The sequence below is a fragment of the Plasmodium inui genome, assembly GCF_000524495.1.
Source record: "Plasmodium inui San Antonio 1 unplaced genomic scaffold supercont1.6, whole genome shotgun sequence".
Lineage (NCBI taxonomy): Eukaryota > Apicomplexa > Aconoidasida > Haemosporida > Plasmodiidae > Plasmodium > Plasmodium inui.
In genome coordinates, this window is record NW_008481840.1 from 343,039 (window position 1) to 364,026 (window position 20,988).

At 46.6% G+C, this 20,988-nt stretch overlaps 7 protein-coding genes across 7 annotated transcripts; 3 read left to right on the plus strand and 4 right to left on the minus strand.

The window, feature by feature from the left end:
* Nucleotides 1-504: 504 nt before the first annotated feature.
* C922_01824 (translation initiation factor eIF-6) lies at nucleotides 505-1,248 on the plus strand (the record flags this gene model as incomplete). Its single annotated transcript, XM_008817427.1, has 1 exon — nucleotides 505-1,248. The coding sequence occupies one exon, from the start codon at nucleotides 505-507 to the stop codon at nucleotides 1,246-1,248; it is 744 nt and encodes a 247-aa protein (XP_008815649.1).
* An 801-nt stretch (nucleotides 1,249-2,049) lies between these two features.
* C922_01825 (isoleucyl-tRNA synthetase) lies at nucleotides 2,050-5,964 on the minus strand (the record flags this gene model as incomplete). The annotated part of the gene is made up of 2 exons (XM_008817428.1): nucleotides 2,050-5,665; nucleotides 5,873-5,964. The coding sequence occupies 2 exons, from the start codon at nucleotides 5,962-5,964 to the stop codon at nucleotides 2,050-2,052; spliced, it is 3,708 nt and encodes a 1,235-aa protein (XP_008815650.1).
* An 808-nt stretch (nucleotides 5,965-6,772) lies between these two features.
* Nucleotides 6,773-8,594, plus strand: C922_01826 (hypothetical protein; the record flags this gene model as incomplete). The annotated part of the gene is made up of 6 exons (XM_008817429.1): nucleotides 6,773-6,856; nucleotides 6,977-7,040; nucleotides 7,229-7,347; nucleotides 7,480-7,547; nucleotides 8,019-8,085; nucleotides 8,217-8,594. 6 exons carry the CDS (start codon nucleotides 6,773-6,775, stop codon nucleotides 8,592-8,594), a joined length of 780 nt encoding a protein of 259 aa, XP_008815651.1.
* An 833-nt stretch (nucleotides 8,595-9,427) lies between these two features.
* On the minus strand, nucleotides 9,428-11,217 carry C922_01827 (hypothetical protein; the record flags this gene model as incomplete). The annotated part of the gene is made up of 2 exons (XM_008817430.1): nucleotides 9,428-10,675; nucleotides 10,708-11,217. 2 exons carry the CDS (start codon nucleotides 11,215-11,217, stop codon nucleotides 9,428-9,430), a joined length of 1,758 nt encoding a protein of 585 aa, XP_008815652.1.
* Nucleotides 11,218-11,274: 57 nt separating this feature from the next.
* C922_01828 (hypothetical protein) lies at nucleotides 11,275-11,517 on the minus strand (the record flags this gene model as incomplete). Its single annotated transcript, XM_008817431.1, has 1 exon — nucleotides 11,275-11,517. The coding sequence occupies one exon, from the start codon at nucleotides 11,515-11,517 to the stop codon at nucleotides 11,275-11,277; it is 243 nt and encodes an 80-aa protein (XP_008815653.1).
* A 2,225-nt stretch (nucleotides 11,518-13,742) lies between these two features.
* C922_01829 (hypothetical protein) lies at nucleotides 13,743-18,800 on the plus strand (the record flags this gene model as incomplete). The annotated part of the gene is made up of 1 exon (XM_008817432.1): nucleotides 13,743-18,800. The coding sequence occupies one exon, from the start codon at nucleotides 13,743-13,745 to the stop codon at nucleotides 18,798-18,800; it is 5,058 nt and encodes a 1,685-aa protein (XP_008815654.1).
* Nucleotides 18,801-19,293: 493 nt separating this feature from the next.
* On the minus strand, nucleotides 19,294-19,941 carry C922_01830 (hypothetical protein; the record flags this gene model as incomplete). The annotated part of the gene is made up of 1 exon (XM_008817433.1): nucleotides 19,294-19,941. One exon carries the CDS (start codon nucleotides 19,939-19,941, stop codon nucleotides 19,294-19,296), a length of 648 nt encoding a protein of 215 aa, XP_008815655.1.
* Between the last annotated feature and the right edge of the window lie 1,047 nt (nucleotides 19,942-20,988).

The following is a 20,988-nucleotide window of genomic DNA, read 5'->3' on the forward strand; positions in this document are numbered from 1 at the left end:
TGTCCACGTTGTATGCCCCTTCGTGGATTGTACCTCTAGGAGTGGCATTCACGACGTGGCGGTTATTCATTTTGTCCCATTTTTTTTTTTTTTTTTCCTCCTTTTTTTGCAGAGCTAGCCACGTACCACGTGCAAAGTAGCACCAATTTTTAATTAACAAAAAGAGGTGGTGGCCCCAGTTGGCAATCCCTAACTTGTGCGTACCAACACGTGTGACTCTACTTTTCTCTCTCTTTTTTTGGATAACGAATTGGGATAGGTGTTACTCCGAGGGACATACAAGCACAAGGGGGAGGAGGGGAAGAACAAGCGGATTGGCACTTGCGCTCGAGGAGGAGGAAGAAGGAGAAGAAGAAGACAAACGCGCGTGTCAGTGTAGAGAGACTATTTGAGCAGTGAACCAAGACATAAGTTACTCTGCTTGCTACTCCTCTTTGCCGCTTCTCTTCGCCACTCCTCTTTGCCGCTCCCCTTCGCCACTCCTCTTTGCCCCTTCCCCTCACGATGGCCATCAGAGTTCAGTTCGAAAACTCCAACGAGGTTGGCGTGTTCTCCAGGCTGACAAACTCCTACGCGCTGATCGCCATGGGAGGATCAGAAAACTTCTCCAGTGTCTTCGAATCGGAGTTGTCTCAGCACATTCCCCTCGTGTATACCACCATCGGAGGGACCAAAGTGATTGGAAGAGTCTGCGTGGGAAACAGGAAGGGGTTACTCGTGTCTAGCATATGTACAGACCAGGAGCTCCTCCACTTAAGAAACGCTTTACCAGAAAATGTTAAAATAAAAAGAATCGAGGAGCGCCTTTCAGCATTAGGCAATTGCATAACTGCGAATGATTACGTAGGGTTAATTCACACAGATATAGACAGAGAAACGGAGGAGATAATCCAAGACGTTCTCGACATAGAAGTGTTTCGTACTTCTATCGCGGGTAACTTACTCGTAGGGACATACTCCTATTTTACGAACAATGGGGGACTCATACATGCCATGACATCCTCCCAAGAGATTGAAGAACTCTCAGAACTTTTACAGATCCCTTTAATTACTGGCACGGTTAACAGAGGCAGTGACCTCATCGGGGCTGGCCTGGTCGCGAACGACTGGTCTGCCTTCTGTGGCATGGACACCACTGCCATCGAGCTGAGCTTAATTGAGAAGGTCTTCAAACTCAACAGCATCGAGGACGCCAACATTGAGGACAATTTTAAGTACAAGTCTTCCATCATTCAGACCATGATTTAGTTGAGAAGTGGTGTGCAAAGAAGCCGTGCGATGTGTTGCTCTGACGAGCGGCACAGTACAGTACCCTCCACCGGCCAGACGGACACGGCATATGTCCTATCCCCAATCTTTGTATCTCCTCCCTATGGTTGTCTAATTTTTCCTTTTTTTTTTTTTTTTTTACCCTTCCCAATGGGTATATAATTGCCTACCCCAGCTGCCTCACCAGTCAACCGTCTCGCACGCGCGTGTGCAGGCCAACATGAATGAGAAGCTTCTTCCCTGAGCGATCCTCCACCCCACCCCTGATGGGGAAAAGGGCCTCACCGCGGGGAGGCCCCATGAGGTCGCAAAGTTATCGGGCTGGTCGGTGGCTATCTTTTCCTTTCTCTACTTTGTTACTTTTTTTTTTCTCTATTTTGCTACTTTTTTTTCTCTATTTTGCTTCTTTTTTTTCTCTATTTTGCTTCTTTTTTTTCTCTATTTTGCTTCTTTTTTTTCTCTATTTTGCTTCTTTTTTTTCGCTGTTTTGCTTCTTTTTTTTCTCCTTTTTTTTCCTCCTATGGATCCCCCCTCCGTGTGCTCCATCACACCCCCAAGTTTTATCACCCCTCAGTGGTGAAGAACACAGCAGCCGAACGGAAAAAAAAAATGAACAAAATAAACCCATTTGAATTTCCCTTTGGAATGAAACGAACCAGTCGTTGAGTTAATTATGTTCTTACGGGGGGGAAGCCGCGACGAAGCGGTTAGCGGCGAGGCGGTTTAGCGGGGAAACAGTTGGTACGCTTCGCAGCCGCTTCGCCTCTAACCGCTAATCTGCTAAACCTGGGCGAAGACGAGGCGGACGGGGCAGCCGGCCAGCAGGATCTCCTCGTCGTGCATCTTGTCCGCGAGGCCCTCGTAGTCGGCCTGGGAAGGCAGCACGTTCAGCTCGCGGCGCAGGCACTTCCTAATGTATGCCATCTCACTCACCATGTTGCTGCGGAGCGTTTCGTCTGCAATGTATACGTGCATTTTAACAGGAGAGTTCTGATTTAGGGAAAGGTTCTTTCTCATCTTCTGTACATGGTTGCACAACTCTCTTGCATTGGCCTTGTTTTCTAACTGTTGGTCTGTGCTGAAATCGATGAGGATCGTCACAGATTCGTTACTTATCATGTCTGTGTCTTTGTCTTGGAATGTTGGCTTCATCTGTATAATGATGTCATCCCCCTCCAGGGTCACTCCGTCTAAGGTTATCTTCCCTTCGATCTGGTATTGCCTAATCGATTTGGCATCCATATTTTTTATCTTATTCTGTACCGTCTTCAAATTCGCTCCTAATTTACTTCCCAGCGTTTTGTAATTCGGCACGGCAGTGAAGTCAATGCAGCTGGTGTCATCAGAACAGGACACCTGCAGAACGTTTAGCTCTTCCTTTATGTAGTGCATTATTTGGTCAAATTTTTCGAAGTAATCCTTCGTGGGATGCAGAACGGTAATGCTCTTTAGTGGCTTTTTGCTGGCAACCTTTCTCCTCTCCCGGAGGACTCTTCCCAGGAGGATGACCGTCTTCATTTTTTCGATCAGCTCGATGATTTCGTCGTCAATGGAGTAGTTCTCGTCGACTTGCGGCAGCATGAGGAAGTGCACGCTTTGGTCAGGCGGCGCAGTCTCGGCCGGGTCACTCCCAGATGCTGCTTTGCCCATCGCCTCACTCCTCGCCGCTCCCCTGCGCACCCTTCGCAGCTGCATATATATGTACTCCGTAATGAAGGGCGTGAAGGGGGCCATGAGGACGGTGAATCGGTACAACGTCTTGTACGTGGTGCAGAGGGACTGGAGGCAGTTCTCCTCCCCCAGGGTACCCCTCATTCGATCCCGATTAAGTCGTATGTACCAGTTGGTCAAATTTTCGATAAACTGCAACAGCTTTGGAAGCACATTGTACAATTTGTATGCCTTCATTTCGACGTGCACCAGTTTGGTCAATTTTTGGACACAAGAGAAGATCCATCTATCCATGATGTTTTCATTTTTGTAGAGGCATTCCTCGTTGAAGCAGAACGGTTTCTTATTCAGACATTCATATCGAGTGACCTCCTGTGAGAAGAATCGAAAGCTGTGATAGAATGGGAGGATGAAACTCTTAACCACTTCGTTTACTCCCTTTTCTTGAAATTTCAAATTTTCAGCTCGCACAGCGACGGAGTTAATGAGATAAAGTCTCAAACTGTCTGCTCCATATTTATCCAAAATGTACATAGGGTCAGGATAGTTTTTCAGCCGTTTACTCATTTTCTTTCCATCTGAAGCGAGCACCAGGCCATTACAGATTAGATTCTTAAAAGGAGCCTTATCAAATAACAACGTGCTAATGACAAGGAGAGTGTAAAACCATCCTCTTGTTTGGTCTAACCCTTCCGCGATAAAATCCGCTGGAAAAATTTTGTTGAAGTTTTCCCTTTCTGTGCTAAATGGGTAATGTACCTTAGCATAAGGCATGGAGCCACTCTCAAACCAGCAATCGAACACTTCTGAAATGCGTTTCAGTTTGGGGTAATCCTTCCCCTTAGGATTCTCAATTTCGATGTTATCAATAAAGTGTCTGTGTAAATCGCTTATATTTTTCACTCCGCTGAGCTCTTCCAAATGAGCTATACTTTCCACGCAGACGACAGACTCCATTTTTTCATCTGCCCATATAGGGATGGGGGTCCCCCAGTATCGGTTCCGACTGATACACCAATCCTTCGCATCGGTAATCCAATTGTGGAACTTTTTCTCCTTAATGTGGTAAGGGATCCAATAAGTTGTCTCGTTATTTTTTACGAGCTCCTTTGTCGAGTTGCTCACTCGGATGAACCATGCTGGGATGGCTCTGTAGATCAACGGGGTGTCGCTTCTCCAGCAGAAAGGGTAAGAATGAACAATGGTGTTGTTGCTGAGAAGTCGGTTTTCATTCTTTAAGTATCTCTTTATCACATTATCTGCATCTTTGATATACAGATTCTGCACCATCTCCACTTCGCTAGTGAAGTATCCATTTGCATCGATCGGATCAATGAAAATGGACTTCTCCGGGTCGATCACTCCATTACTTTTGCACACTCTAAAATCGTCCTCTCCATACGTCGGTGCGCAGTGCACTATGCCTGTCCCCGCATCGTCTGTCACGAAGTCGTCTCCGAGGATTCTATATGCCCTCTCTTTAAAATCGTGCTTGTCGTAGAATTGGCTGAAAAGGGGCTTATATCGCAACCCCTTCAGGTACTTCCCCGTGAAGCGGTTCATCAGTCGCAGTTCTTCTACATTCCATTTCAGCTCTTTTAGCACCCACTCCAGTCTGCATTCCGCCACGATCACCACTCGGTTGCTTTTCACGTGATGGAGGCGCAGGTAAGTGAAAGCCTCATTCACGCAGAGCGCCAAGTTGGAGGGCAGCGTCCAGGGGGTGGTGGTCCACGCGAGGATTTCGCTCTGCGAGGGGGAGACACCTCCGGATGCGGAGGTTACTGCGGATTCTGCTTCTACACCTGGTGGACTCGGCCCTAGTACCTGCTCCGTCGCTTTCACCTGGCAGTCCTCCCTCTTCTGAGTGTACAGCACAGCGAACTTCTCCCCCAACCGCTGCTTCGGCTCCTCCACGGCCGGAAAGTCAGACAAAAGGACAAAGCTGACGATAATGCTTGGGTCGGGGGTATCCTTATAATTAAGGTTAAGCTCGAAGTTCGAAATTGGCGTGTTACATTTGCATGAGTAAGGCATCACCTTGAAAGACTTATACACATAATTTCTCTTGTACAGTTCACTGAAAACCCACCACACACTCTCCATAAAGGTGGTATCCATAGTCTTGTAGTCGTTCTTAAAATCAATCCATCTTCCTATCCTCTCCACCGTCTTGACCCACTCGTTGGAGTACTTCAGCACAATGCTTCTACATTTTTCGTTATATACATCGATGCCCATTTTTAGGATATCTTCCTTCTTGTTTATGTTATTTTCTTTCTCAATTTCGTATTCGATGGGCAGCCCGTGACAGTCCCATCCGAACTTCCTCTCCACGGAGAACCCGCACTGGTAGTTGTATCTCGTCACGCAGTCTTTTATGATGCCTGCTAGGAGGTGCCCATAATGTGGGAGCCCCGTGGCAAAGGGAGGACCATCATAAAATATAAACGGCTTTCTACCTTCCGCTAACCTGTTTGACGTATTAAACGCGTCGATGCTCTTCCAGTAGGACAGCACCTTGTGTTCCTCCTCCACGATGTTGGGATTTTCCGAGACCCCCTCGAAGGTTACGTCGGTGCTGAGTGCTCCTTCCATTACTCCCCTATTTACAAAACTCGGGGTGAACTTGGCCTTGTCGCCTCGGGTGCCTCCCCGCCGCTGCATCAGGGTTGCCACTTCGCCGCGTCTCTCCGCGATGTACACGCTGCCTCTTGCCCCGCGCCTGAGCATAAACAATGAGTTCCGAGGGTGCCTCAGCAATGCGCATCGGGGGGAGGGGGGATATAACCCTACACCTGGGGCAGTTGTAGAAGTTATCTCAGCCGTAGAAGTGATCGCAGCTGTCGACAAGGCATTCCCACCGACACCCTTCTTCGCGAGCAGTTGGTAACCTCCGTGGTTTTTTCGCTTCACCGTTTCTGGTATTTACGCTGCGATGTTTTCGCACGAATTTTGAGTTCCTGATTTGGGCCTCTCTATACCAGAACTTTTTATGTGAACGAGCATTTTCCATGTCAGCATTTTTTATGTGAGTATTTTTTACGTCAGCATTTTTCTCGTTTTTCCGTTCCGTTGAGTTGCATTTTTTTTTTTTTTCCTTTCGCGCCGAAAGCAACTCGAAGAGGACGTCTTCGCCGGGAAGGGGCTAGTTAACAGACTGCATAGCCGTGTGCGCAATATGCAATCAGGGGTATGCCTCAGCTCGCGCAAGGAATATGCACTGCTGGTGCCACATTTTGTGGATGAATACATGGGTAAGGCACGGTAGGAAGGCCTTTTTTTTTTTTTTTTTTTTTTTTGCCAGGAGACGGAGTCTCGCTCTGTGTGGCAGTGAGAGTTGCATACCCGGGGACTCGCACATGCCCCTCAGAGTTTTGCAAAAAAAGTTCTGCGCCGCAAAGCAGTTGTACGAGCCACTTGAGCATACGCATCTGAGAAAAGCATTGACGACGCGATAACGCATAAACCTCCTGTGAACACCCTGATTGCAGATTTTTTCAGCCGCGTGCGTGTAACATTTGTTAATCTTAGCCGTAAAACGGAGTTCCTACACATGTATTAGGAAATACTTGCCGTGAGAGGGACGTTATATAAGAAAGAAAAAAATTTGGAGCGTCGCATTAGTGCCTATTCGGCGGTGCCTATTCCAAAGTTTCCGTTTCAAAGTGCGTTTCTTTCCCTCACCGGGTTAACAGCAAAGCGAGCTGCTCTTCCACCCGTTGTGCAGGGCATACGGGCCACACAATCCGTAGAAGCTCTCGAAGCCGCGCAAGGAACACACGCAGCTTATACATTTATGTGGGCGTAGCCCCAGGCAGGCCTTCTCAAGATGAAGCTCTCTGTGCTGGCATCCCTTTTTGCCGTCTCCCTGACGGCGGCTGTGGCGAAGAGGGTTGCTATGAGCAGTAATTTGGTGAGCCTCCCCGCGCCTAGAACGGAGTTGCCATTCGGCCCTATTCTCCGTTCGCTTCCCATTCACTTCGTCGCAACTTCATTTTTTTTCTTTTTCACCTTCGCCACTTCCCCATTTCAGAATTTCCTCACGAGCAACCCGACGCAACTGCAGCGGAGTTCTTCTCAGAGGCTGCGGGCCACAGGTTCGTCATTTTTTTCTGGACCGTCCTAAAGATGCGTTTTCGTCCTATGCATGTTGTGGAGCACACAATGAAAACATGTGACACCAAGCACATGTGTGTATAGCGGGTGCATGTAACTTCGGTGCGACCGGAACATCGCATTAGCCCTGGTTTACCACTACCGTAAAATTTCCCCCCCTTCTTTTCAGAGTACAAACTGGAGAATAAGATTATACGGGGGCCCTTGACTCCTCTGAATGAGTTCGTTTTGATAGAGAAGGATGAGGCGTACGATACAACGGAGGCCGGCGTCTTCATCGGTGACACGGTAATTTAGGCGGTGCGGAGTGGCGCCCAGGTGGTGTATCGCTGCGATGTGCGTCTCCCTAACCGATGATCTCCCTACCCATTTCACCGCTTATGGGATTCGCCGTCTCCCCCCCTTCTGCCTCCCCCGCAGATGCGAAAGAACCAATACATTGGCAAAGTTCTAGGCGTGGGCACCGGAGCTGTCAACACCAAAAATGGGTAAAAACAGAGCGCCGCCCACAGAAGTGCGGAGTAGGGGCGTGCTAGTGACGAGGCACAGTTGGTACACCCCACATAACAGAGGGTGTGTATACACCTCAAAGTGGAGAGTTTCACCTGAGGGGACACCTAAATAAAATGGACACTGCGCAAATAGGCTGAATTTTTAAAAACAAACTGAATTTTAAAAAGAGAATACTATAAAGGCGCAAAGAAGAAAGGCCGTTTTTTTTTTTTTTTTTTTAAATCCCTTTTTCGCTTACCCACTTGTGGGAAGAAAAACGTGGAACAGAAAAGAAAACACAAAAAAAGGAAAAAAAAGGAAAAAAGATCCACAAAAAGGAGTTACCATTACGGATGAGAAACACTGCTGCCCTTTTTTCCCCTCCCCTGATTAATGCCTTCACAAAAATGTAAGCTCCTGGAGAGGCCTATCTCATTACATATATATTTCCCCCCTTTGCCCTGCAGCGAAAGAGTGCCGATAGACATCCAGGTTGGCGACGTTGTGATTTTCAACCCGAGCGATGGATCCAAAGTAAGGCATTGCGGAGGAGCAGTGTGCCATGTGTGGAGGCCCCTCCCCCATGAGAGAGGCAAACGGAACTTCGCTTCCTTCCCAGCCGAACTGCTTCCTCTCCAACCAAGCTTCTTCCTCACCGTTCGCAGCTCAAGTACAACGACAAGGAGTGCCTGCTAATATCCAACGAAGAAATCCTGGCGAAAATCAACGATGCATCCGTGGAGGTGAGACCAGACAATGTTACCCCCTTCTATGATCGCGTCCTTATCAAATTAGTAGATACAAACGCAGCGTCCAACTCTTTAATAATAATGCCTGAGTCCAAGAACGAAAAATCAACAGACGGACTTGTTGTAGCAGTTGGCGATGGTATTTACGACTCCAATAATAACAAAGTGCCAATGGATATACGTGTAAACGACTACATCAAATTTTCTCCCTTCTCCAATGAAAGCTGTGAGTTCACGTATAACGGGGAGAAGTTCACCTTTGTGCGGGCAAGGTATATCATGGCCAAGTATTAAAAGGAAAGATAAATAGATAAAAAAAAATGAGGGAAAAAAAAGGACTTTTTGGCTAGCTGGCTAGCTAAATGTGTTGTTGTTTTTTTTTTTATTTATTTATTCTTCTTTTTTTCCTTAACGCGTCAAGTTGTCCAGATTGACAACTGTTTCGGTGTGGCCTCCCCTCCCCCCACGGGGCTGAGCTCTCCACATGTTTAATTCCCCTCCCAGTTCTGCCTTTTTGAATTGCCCAACCAGGCAGAATTTCCCCCTCACAGACACACCCTCCTGTGTATCTGTGTCCCACGTGCTTGACGTCTATATGCTGCATGTACCTAGGCGTATGTTCTTAATGTCCCCTTTTTAATCATTTTTTTGTTGTCTTGTTTGAAACCTTATGTATGTGGAATAAACATAAACCAGGGGGTCTCCCCTTTTTCTTTCTTTTATAACATACCACGTTAAGTGAAACGGTTCTTCTAAGCGAAGAGGATGCCCCGTCGTCCTTACTTTTTTCTTTCTTGTGTACACCAGGTTTAATTGGTCGTATGGGGATGGAAACAAGGTAGGACACACTCCGTTCGGTGGAATTTCCGAACAAGGGGATAAATCCTCGTCGGTCATTTCGTGCGCATTAAAAAGGTTGACATAGCGTTGGGCGGAAGTGACATCCATCTAAAGATTTGTGAAAAAGGGCAGTTAAATGAAAAGTTTTTTTCACGTGTATACAGTGTTCAATTTTTGGAAAAAAGGCGCCCCACATAGGCTCCAAAAAAACTGATATGAACGATGCGAGTAAGAGGTATAATACACACGGGGTCTCCTCCCTGTGTGCGCATTTTTACCCCACCGAGTTAGCTTACAGCACGGATAGAGGAAATCACAGGGCGCAGTAACCGCAGACTTACCACCGGGTAAAGGCGTGCGCGCTTTATGTCCCCAATGATGTGCAGAATGTCCACCAGAGTATAGTTCTTCATAATTCTCTTTATCTCTTGGTAGTTTTTGCCATACATGGGGGATCCCCCTCGCTCGCATGTCCTGATGTAGTAGTCTATCAGCTCGCATTCTCGCTCATGGATGCTTTCACCTTCGAGATCGTAGGAATGCCCATTTTCGCACCCCTCTGCGTTGACCTCCCGCACGTGATGCATAAAATGAACGGACGCCAACCCGCACAGGGCCTCCTTCAACTCGGGCGACAAATGATAGCCTAAACGTTTGTGGAACTTATCCCCCCGGGTGTTCTCACTCCGTACATAAAACGATTTCGAGTGCAGCTTCTTTACAATCTTTTGTATTTCTTCAAAGTGCACAGATGTGTCTAAATGCGAGACCCACAGATATGTGTGCATCAGCTCGTGGGACATGTAAAAGCAGAATGAAATATCTGGCAAGCAATTAGCTAACGAGAGATGTTCCACCAGTTTTATGTGATCATTATTTTGAGGCAACATCTGATGTAGCTTTAAATCTCTATATCCATAATTTCGTATCATCTTATTCTGCTCATGTAAAAGGAGTAATTTTTTTTGCGACACGATTACACAGTTGCACGATGCTATGGTCTTTTCTGCATCCTCATTTTGCTTGAGCTTGTTCCGTAGGTATAGCACATCAGTATATCTCAGCTCGTTATGTAGAAGCCGTGTGAAGATTTCTTTTTCGTTCGGCTGATTGGAAAAGGAAAGCACCAAATGGAGATCGTACGATTTCGGTGCTGTGGCGGCCGTTTGGGAAGCCGCCTGGGAAGCCGCCTGGGAAGCCGTCTCGCTAGTCGTCTGAGTAACCGCTTTAGAGGCCATCCGAATGGAGAAGCACCTGGAGATCCTCGTCTTGTTCTTCATATCGGCGATTGTATTGTTCTTTTCCTCCTCCACTGTTGCCCTCTTCTTGCGCGAAGGAGTTCTCCCTTGTCTGTCTTCCCCCCTTTCCTTCGTCCGACTTCTCAGCAATTTGATGTAGTCCAAGAGAGACGCCGTTGCCTTCCTGTATAGACTCGAATTTTTTGAAGACACTTTCTTCTTCAATTGGTGATTTTTTCCTTCCCTGCTTCGCTGGTGTGTCTCGTCTAGCTGGTTGTTCCCCTCGGTAGGGGGTAGCTTTGTAGCGGGAGCGACGGGGTGGGAGTCACTTCCTTCCCTTTAGCAGTGCACATAAGGGGATCTCCACCCCTATCTCCCTCTAATACTTTGTTATTTTCTGAGTTGTCATTTTTGGGGGGGCTCGAAAAGTTCACCCTTTGTGCTTCTTCACCTGTTCGTGTGACGTGCTTTTTTATTTTCTTCTTTTTTGGCAAATTCCTCAAATGGGTTAGTTTCCGAAGGGGTGTTTTCATGTCCCTCCTTTGGTTCTGCTCCGATTTGAAGTCTCCTTCTATAATGACTTTGCCCTTTTTCCGATTCGGGGGGTCCCCTCCCCGTGGTGCAACGTCTCTGTGATGCGCTGGCTGTACGCGGTGTACTCGCTCTACTCGCTCCGCTCGTTCTGCCCGGTCTGCTTCCTCTAGTGGCTCTCCCCTCTTCGCACACCCAACGTGGTCATACTCAAACGTGCAGCGATGATTCGCGTCGTTAAACTTTGCCTTGTTAAAGGTGTAAATATTCTGGTAGGTCATAAAATTGCGGGAAACCCTAATCCCCATGTAAAAATCTAGGACGTACAAAATTTCTGGTATGACATCCCCCACTGTTTTCTCGCATCAGATGATGGGAAGCTGGCAACATATGTCACATAAATTATCGTATGTGGATCCACAACAAGGGGTGGTGTAACTTCGTGAGGGGTTCTTTTCCTTTATTTTCCTTTCACAGGAGAGGCAATTCTTCAAATCGGTTTTGCATCGGACAGACATTTTGTATGACTTCCACATGATGTGGTGATACGGCTTTCCATCTGTACTGCCCAAGCAGTAGCAGCAAGTATCTTCCGAGGGAGGATCCATGTCTGTGTTTTTCCATCAAAGATATATAGTATGTGGGTTGTAGCCCCTCACCACAGCTCAGTCGAATATTCGCATGGAGCTTAGGGCAAGACAGATCTATTTACAGTGCCGCCCCATTCACAGAAAGAGGAAGTAAATCACCTCACAGTTAAACTCCATTATAAAGAGAACAACGAAACGCACAATGATAAAAACCTGCTTGTATATTATGTAAAAGCGAACTAGAGGAGACAGACATGCGTATAAGTAGCAAATGCACATGTAGTGACACAGAAGGGCGTAAAGGTGCGGGTACAGGCACAAGAACATGGGGTCGTGCAAGTACCATTTCGCTAAGGGAAGCTCATACATGGTTGACTTTGAAAGGGGGTAAATTCAAAAACGTTTTGGTAAGGCAGGTTCTATCGAGGGGGAAAAAAAGAGGAGGAAAAAAAAAAGCGATGAGAACAAAGCGAAATGGTGAAAGAGGCAGCCACGAAACGGATAAAAATATGTAGCATCCCGCGCAGCGCGACAAAAAAGAAGCACGTAGTTGGAAGAAGTCCTCATGGAAGTTTTCCCCCAAAGCGATGAAACAGGATGTGCAGGGGCAAGCAAGTGTTCAGCTGAGTCCTCTTTTTGCTTCTCTTTCTCAAAAATTTGTGCGCCTGGTTCTCGTATCAGTTCCCTTGTGTGTGCAGGGCGAGGTTGGGAGGTGGCATGTTTTTAAAGGGGGAGAAAATGTTGGCTAAAAAGGCTCGTTGCAAATGTTGGTCGCAAATGTTGCCTACAAATGTTGGTCACAAATGTTGGTCACAAATGTTGGTTGCAAAATTTTACCGCAAGAAGCTGTCGCAAAACGTTGTTGTGCGAACGGACGCAAACAACGGTTGTACAAATGATCGCGCAAGGCGAAGGCACACGCCAGTCGAACTTGTTTGGCAAGACGTGGGGCCGCTGATCCGCCATTGTTGGAAAGCAGGCAGACAGACGAGTAAAGCGCGAAAAAAGCCACGCCTCTGAAAAATTCCTTCGAGGGGGGAAAAAAAAGCTCAGACAGATTAAACAATGAGAGTTCTTTCTCCATGCCGCAATTCTGGTGCGTGTTCTCCATTCACTGTATGTGTATGCAGAGTTGGGTTCCAAAAAAAAAAAAAAAAAAAAAAAAATATAGGAGAGCCCATGTGCATACTGCAGAAAAAAAAGAAAGAAATATTCACCTGAACAGGTAGCGAAAAAAAAAAATAAATAACACATTCACCTGAACAGGTGGCGAAAAAAAAAAAAATCATACATTCACCTGAACAGGTAGCGAAAAAAAGAAAAACAGAAATTCGCCGCCTTTTTATAAGAAGCTATAAATTGTGGACTTATTTCGCCTAGTTAAAAAAAGAGCGAAAGTAACTAACGCAGATGGATGAGGGTATGGGCTTTAAGAAGGAAAATCCCCAAAGCGAAGATGATAATGTGAGATGAGAGAACTCCATTGGGGAAGCTAACACGAGTAACTGACCGAATCGCACGCCGAATTCGTGTCAGAGCGCGCATTCACCGTGTGGCGTTTCAACAGGGGAGGGAGAAAGAATAAAGGGGTCTCTCGACGAAAGAGCTGAACAGTTTTAGGGGAAAATTCAACAAAGCGGAAAGAGATAACAACGCTGAATAAACGGGATTGACCTGCCGGAACAGATGCGCGAGCAGGAGATACCCACAGAGGGGCTACTCCCAGCAGGCGCGCAAAAGAAAAAAAAAAAAAAGAGAGATAAATGACAAAACAGAGGGGAACACACTTATGTCATTCGCAGCGGAGTTGTAAACGATGAAAAGACGACCTGTTCGCATAATGCTCTCCCCGCGATGTTGCTGCATATTGCTTGTGTCACCTTCGTAAGAACAACTTTTGCATAAATAGAAAGAGAGGGAGGAAGAATCAGCGGGTATCGAGCTAATCGATTGGATAAAAATACGCTCTGCGCTGACGTGTAGAGAAGAGACAGCGGAAGCGCTCACATAAGATAGAGCAAAAATAGGGAAACCCATTGGTGAGATGAATGGAGACACCCAGGTTGTACTCCTTACAGATGGCGGACGTAAAAATGGACGGGGACATAAAATATAATTTCTTTTTCCTTTTCTTTTTCTTTTTGTTCTCTCTTCATTACGCCCCCCCCCCACACCAGAATAAGACAAAGAGCTTATTTCGCTTCCCCACTTATTTTTAATAACCTATATGAGGTGTGAAAACTATGAATTATGTTTCGAAACAATTCTGCCTTTTTATTTTATGGGTGATATTACACAAAGCAAGCCCGTACAATTGTCTCATATCAAATTACAACACGGTTAAGGTTTATAGGGACAGGTTGTCCTTCCCCCATTATGACATTTTCAGCAACAAGGGGAATCTACAAAGGGGACAATTTGCTGTAAGGAGGACAAAATGGAAAGGGAGTAAACAACATTTGAGCAGACTCTGTAGCATACAAGTAAGAAGAGAGGATAACAAATCGAAAAATTGTTCCACTTCCCAGAAGTGCTTACTTGAAAATGTAGCGAAGGATTTTAAAAATGCCAGGGGGGGAAGTCTCGAAGGTGGCCTAAGGGATGCACTACAGGGGGACACCCCAAAGAAGTGGACACAGCTAAGCGCACACACAAAGGGTCCAGATAGGAAAAAGCCTAGTCTGCTTGACACTATCAGCCATATGAATTATGCCACAAGTCGGGCAAGGGGAAAAGCGACCAAGCATCAAGTACTCAACTGTCATTCAGACCATCCGAATGAGGAAACTGGAATACCCAATGGTGTGGACCTCCTGCAGAAGGAAAAAAAATATAGCAGACAAATATACACGCACGGATATGAAGAGGAGAAGAAAATTCGTAAGAGTAAAATATTAGTCATCGGCCTAAACGGGGTAAGTAGCGAAATATGCAAAAATTTAATTCTTTGCGGAGTGAAGGAAATAGGAATATATGACAATGACATTTTGAGCGTAGACGATGTAGATAGCCTCTTCTTTTGCGAGGAAAAATTTATAGACAAGGAAAAAAAAAGCATAGCTTGTGTGCAGAACATGTGTAAGCTGAGTGACAACTGCAAAATTGAAGTGGTCACAGATGTTGAAAATGCGATGCAACACTACGACGTAGTTGTGTCAGTAAATCAAAGTGACCAATTTAACATAAAACTGAGTAATCTGTGCAGAAGGGGCAGTGTCAAAGAAGAAAAAAAAAAGTTCATTTGCGTAAATACCGTGGGCCTCTTTGGGCGCATTTTTGTCGACTTTGGACAGTTTGCCTACTCCAATTCGAACAGCAATGGCGAGTCGTACGACATAAGCAAAGTGGAACTCGCGGGCGATGATCAGTTCGTTCTTCATTGTTTGCCCAACTACAGGGACATCCAGATGAGCGAAAAGGATGTCCTAATTCTTCGTGTGCAAAATGGAAATCAGCAGGTGGTGAATATCCCCTGCGAAATTACAGACGTGTGCAAGGGAAGTAACAAAATCCGCGTCATCATTTTGAAGAAGAAAAATGCACTTGACACGCTTGTGGGGTATGTGCTCCCCCTTCGAGTTGTAGATTATTTAGAAAAAAAGAGCCACCATCTCGGTATCCATCTGTTTGAAAAATTGACGAAGATGCTCCAACGAAGAAGCGGCAATCAGTGTGTGCAAGAAATCGTCTTGAAAAATCCCCCCCGAAATATGAGTGTCAAAAAAGTGCCTGAACAGATCAGGTTAAATTATCAAAGTTTGGAGGAATACTTAAACGGTGTGCGGGGAAAACTGGACAGGGGAAGAAGCTCCGCGCTGTGGTCCCTCCTCATGAGGTTGTTTAACCGTCGAAAGGGAGGAGACCAAGTGAGCGACGAAGAGCTGTGCTTTCTATGTTACGAAGAAATGATAAAAAAGAAGAAGGGGAAGAAAATATTCACCCCAGAGGAAATTCAGGCGTTTCAAAACTGGTGTAAAAGAAGAAAAAAAAATATGAACGTTGAGGTAGTAAATCAATTTTGTTCAGCTGCACACATCGAATTGTCTCCATTTTCTGCATTTTTTGGATCTTTGGTGACGCAAGAAATTTTAAAAGGTCTGACGCGCAAATTCAAACCGATTTACCAGACCTTTTTTTTCGACAAGAGAGATTTATTTCCCTTTGCGAAAATTACTCATAAGTATCACGGAAGGTACCTGCATCAGCTGAATTTTTTTGGGCCCCAATTTCAGAAATTTCTGAACGACCTGAACGTTTTGCTGATCGGATCAGGCGCCTTGGGGTGTGAGTTTTTGAAGCTCTTGGCGCTAATGGGGGTTTCCTCGCGTAGGGGCCTATCCCCTGGGGGGCGCATCCAAGTGGTTGATTACGACCTGATTGAGGAATCCAATTTGTCTAGGCAGTTCCTGTTCAGTGCGAAAGACGTGGGGAAGTTGAAGTGCCAAGTGGCTGCAGAGAATGTTAAGAAGTTAAACCCGAATTTGAACTGTGGTTTTCTGAAAATGAAGGTGGATGAGTCCATTTTGCGGAACCGGGGCTTACTTCTGAATTGGTTCTTTTCTCCTTCGAGGAGTAATGACCAAAAAGGGACACATATACGTAATAGTACCAACTGGGGGGGAACTAACGAGAAGGAGAAAATAGAAGAAAGATCGCCTGACAGAAGAAGCACCTCCCCCATTGTGTGCATCCTCTGTTTGGACAATTTCCAAACCAGGGCAGTGTGCGACACATTCTGCGTGATGAACTCCATTCCAGTAGTCGAAGCGGGTATAGAGGGTCTGAAGGGAAGTAGCCAAATAGTTATCCCCTTCTCAAGCGAGACGTACACGAGCAACTCGATCGATGGGCAAGCCGACCAGGATGCAAATAACTCGTGCACCATTACATCCTTCCCCAAACACCCCAAGCATGTAATCCAGTTTGCAAAAAGCGTTTACAATCATTATTTTACCGACAATGTGATCAAAATAAATAACTTTTTGAACGACCCTGTCTCTTTTATTGGCCACCTATGCACCTACGACAACGTGAGAAACTTGCTCCATTTTTTTAAATTAACAAAAATGTATTTCAATCCCAACGTCCACGAGAATGTAGAGCTCCTCTGGAACAACACCTTTGTGAGAAATATTACCCACTTGCTCAAAAAGAACGAAGCAGAATTAGAGAAGTATTTTGAAGAAGTGAAGAAATTGCCAAAGCCGGTTTTCTTCCATCCGGAGAATAAAAATCACTTGCTTTTCTACCAGTGTGCGTTGAAAAATTTCAAAAAAGTTTTCAAAAATTTGATAGACATTTTGGCTAGCCAGAAAAGGAACCAAAGAGGTGTCTTCTTTTTTAAGGATGAGAAAGTGGGGGCATCTAAATGGCCCCCATTTGAGGACGCCATAGGAGAAATTGTGTCGAAGAATGATTTGCGCCTGGATGTTAAGCGTCTGCTGTATTTCCTCTCCGTTATCCGCAGGAACACCGACCGGGAGTTTTACGCCGCTATCCAAAGGGAGCTCTTCGACTTGTTCAACAACCCGGTGTTCCTTTTGGCCCTGCGGTGGGTGCAGCACCGGGGGGGGGAAGAGGCAAAAACGGAAGCAGCAGTGGGGATGGGAAAAGAAGCAGCAGTGGGGATGGGAAAAGAAGCAGCAGTGGGGGGGGGAAAAGAAGAAGCAGAGGGGGTGGACGCAACTGCCCGAGGTGGGCTCTCCGAGGAGGTGAACATGGCATGGAGCGGTATGTTCAACTCTGGTGCCAACTCTGGTCATAACTCCGGTGCCAACTCTGGTGCTAACTCAGCTTCCAATTCCCAGGCTACCCCCTTGGTAAACATTGCGCCTACCGCGCGGGTCCAAGATGATGCCCCCCCCCGCGGCCGGAAAGAAGTCGCGCTGCTCACCCCCCTCATTTGCAACCTTCAGGACGACAAGGACGACATCAACTTTGTCTTCAGCCTGACCAACGTACGCAACGAAAATTACCATTTCCCGCAGATGCCCATCCTGGAGTTCTTTAAAGTGTGCAATAACATCGTGCCGTCCATCGTCACGGTCGTTTCGGCCATTTCTGCTCTGGCGTCCCTCGAGTTGTACAAGCTGGCCCATTTGATGCAATCGCGTGGGAGGGAAGCCCAAATGGCGAGGGGCCAGATGGGAAACTCCCAAGTGGGAAAGTACCAAATGGGGAGAGACCACCCAACGAACCACCCGCCACAGCACGAGGAACCCCCCCCCGAGGACCTAACTCAATTTCGCGAGGAAAAGCTGAAGGACCTAACCATCTGCACGTACGGCAGCAAGGTCTACATTAGGAAAAACGGAAAACTATTGTTCTCCTTTTTTAACGTGCCCTACGAGGAGCTTCAAATCCTCTCAAGCACAGTAAACAATCATTATGTCAATCTGGAGGATAATTTTTTCACCCATTCTCAGCTTAGTAGCGTCTGCCCCGCTCTGTCCTATGAAAACTCACCGTCAGCATTGATGAGGAGATTTCAGTTTTCCGTTTGGAACTATCTCTATGTTGATATTTGTCAGAGAGAAGGAAAGAGGAAGGGCAACGGGGAGTGCCTCGTGGGGAAGTGCGGACTGTCCCTTCGTCTCTTCGACTACCGAGTGGGGGAGCAGCACGTAGAGGGGAGGCTGGCCGAGGCTAGTAGGGCGTTCCGAAGCATGATGAGAGGCGCGAACGACCATGCTTCTGACAGCGCCAAGCCTGCGAACCGTGCGAACTTGGTAACCGACTTGGCAGACTCCATCCTGAAGGACCTCCACACCGTGGCCACCGCATCCGAAGATGAAGCGTCTCTTCACCAGGCATCTATACACATTCGCGACATAAAGAAGAACGTGCATGTAATTATGCAGCAGAGGAGAAACTCAGGAGAGTCGTCCAAGGCGAAGGGGGAAAAGGCACTAGCCGATTTAGCCATCACTTTAAAAGGAGTGAAAAAATATACGGAGCAGATGAGAAGCCAAGCAGAAGCATTTATAAACATGAGGAGGAGTGAAACCAGAGAAGACATCACGTTAGACGAACTGGTGACTACCCTGGAGGTTCTCTTCGGTGTATCCATTCAGACAATTGGGGTGAGGGACAAAATTATGTACACAAAATTTCAGTTGCCCTCTTTTAGACACTCAGGAGGGAGAAGCCTCTCCGTTATTTTACGCGATCTCTTCAAGGCAGATGCCGTTGCAGATGCGGATGCACAGGCGAGTACCTACGTGCTGCATATCTTTGCCACTGACAGTGCGGGGAGGGAAGTCAGCCTGCCCGACGTGCAGGTCAATGTGCACCACCATTGAGGTTGCTTTCCTCAAATGGGTACGAACTGCAGGAGGTAGAGCAGATCCCCCTGCAACGCTCCTGGCTATCGTATTTTCATCCTTTTCATCCTTTTCATCCGTCTGATCCGTCTGATCCGTCTGATCCGTCTGATCCTTTTTTTTGTTACGCACATAGCTTGTTTGCCCTCGTGTGAGGGGTTCCTCAAAGATTATTTTTTTAACGTTTTAATGACATAAAAAAAAAAGAGGAAATTTCGAGGGGGGGGCGACAATCGCGCCATCCTCGTAAAAACGGGGTGGAAAAGTGAAGCGAAAAGGCCAAGGGGAAAATGGGCACAAAAATGGGGAGAAAATTCTCCCATTCTGGTGTTCAGGGAATCTCTGCTGCGTGAAGTGCAGACCCCACCCCGTGTAAACAGGTGTAAAACTGGGCTCAACGAATTCGAAGTGGGCATACGTGGAAGTCTCCCTGCACCGCTACTCTAGCGCTACCCCGCCGCTACTACCCCTGTCATATAATCTTCTTGGAGGTGAAAAACCGCTTGAAGTAGAAATCCTGGATGATCGCGGCTACGATAATAATTAAAATGTTCATGAGGGAGAACCACATCAAGGTGTCATTGAGCTTGTCACTGGACTTCTTCTCATTCTCCTCCGACGCTTTAATCCGTTTCAAATTCAAGTGGAAGTTATTCATTTGGTCAACGATTTGCTTCAAATGCATGGTTGCTTCATTCAGGTGTTCCGATTTGGCTATTTGTGCATAGTCCCTTGCCTCTACGCCGTGCTTTATTTCGAAAAACACATCCAAAATTTTGTTCGTACTGTTATATGCACAGAAGGAGTAGGACGCAGAGTAGAACGTCGTAAAGGCTGTCTTAACATCGTGATCATTAATCGTTTCAAAGATTGGCAACTTTTTCTGGAAGTTAAAAGTCCTTTCGTTTATGTCCATGTCGTATATGAATATAGAGATGGGTGAACTCCTGTTGTCTGTTTTGAATTTCCCTACCACGAGGGTATCTTTGTTAATTGACTCCTTTAAGCATTTGATTTTGTTTGGTCGCACGGTGATGTAAACCTCTAGGGCTCCGGTGAGCAGGCATTGCAGGGTCAGCACCACGAGCAGTGCCACCAGCTGGTCCAGTCGCCTCACCATGGCGAAGCGGTAACTCCAGTGAAGCAGTAACTGCTACGAAGCGGTAAGTGCGGCGAAGTGGTAACTCTGGGGAGGTGACAACTGCTGCGAAGTGGCTACCCTCCTTGGTCGATGCGCTCACAGATGGGCGTGAACCCTTTGGCGACGCGACTTCGCTCCCTCCGATGCCACTCTGCTAGCGCGTCTCTCCGGGAAAACTCCCCCACAGCGGCCCCTTCATAATTCATACACAACGCTTTTATGTCCTTTTTTGATTCTCCTAGGGGGATATACGTGCTGGATTGGCATGTACCAATACAGGCACATATATGTGCAGCCAAAATGGGGGAAATTTTTTTTTTTTTGGCTAACTTGTGCTGACCAATTGGGAGAGAGTCCTCTTTCACCTTTTACTGAAAAAAGAGTTTCGCAAAACGGAAATGGCCACACAAGTGGGGAATCTCCGCAACAATTTTTACCCTGTGAAGAGGAGCTCTTTCATACATGTGCATATATCCCCTGAGGATACATGCCATCGGCGAGGGGTGTCTCTCTATCCCTTGGGGCCCACAAAAACTTGTTGCCAAGGTGGTGAACATATATATAAATGCTTCCTCCACTTGAGTGCAAAAATGTATGAAGGAGAAAATGCAAGAAAAAAAAAATACGCACGAAAAATATGTGGTTAATGTTAACACCCCGCAGAGGACTCGTTTGCCAATCCGTGCCTTTTGTAACTCCCTTCCACCCGTTGGTGCCACTTCCCGCTTCGCCATTCGGAATGACGTGCCCCAAGGGATACTCGGACGTGGGACGCCTCCTCCTCAAGTGCATACATGTCGGCCCCTTCCGCTTCCACGCTGGTACCATTGTCGGGGAAAAAACGTGAAAAATGAGGAGAGGCAGAAAAATGAGAAAGGCGGAAAAGGAAAAACAATCAGAAAAGTATTAAAAAAAAAGTGCTGAAAAAGTTCTGAAAACGCGGAAAGGGAAAACGTGTGAGTGGCCCACTTCGCCGCGAATCATCAAAACGCCAAATGCAGTAAAACATCCAAATTGAAGAGTGGC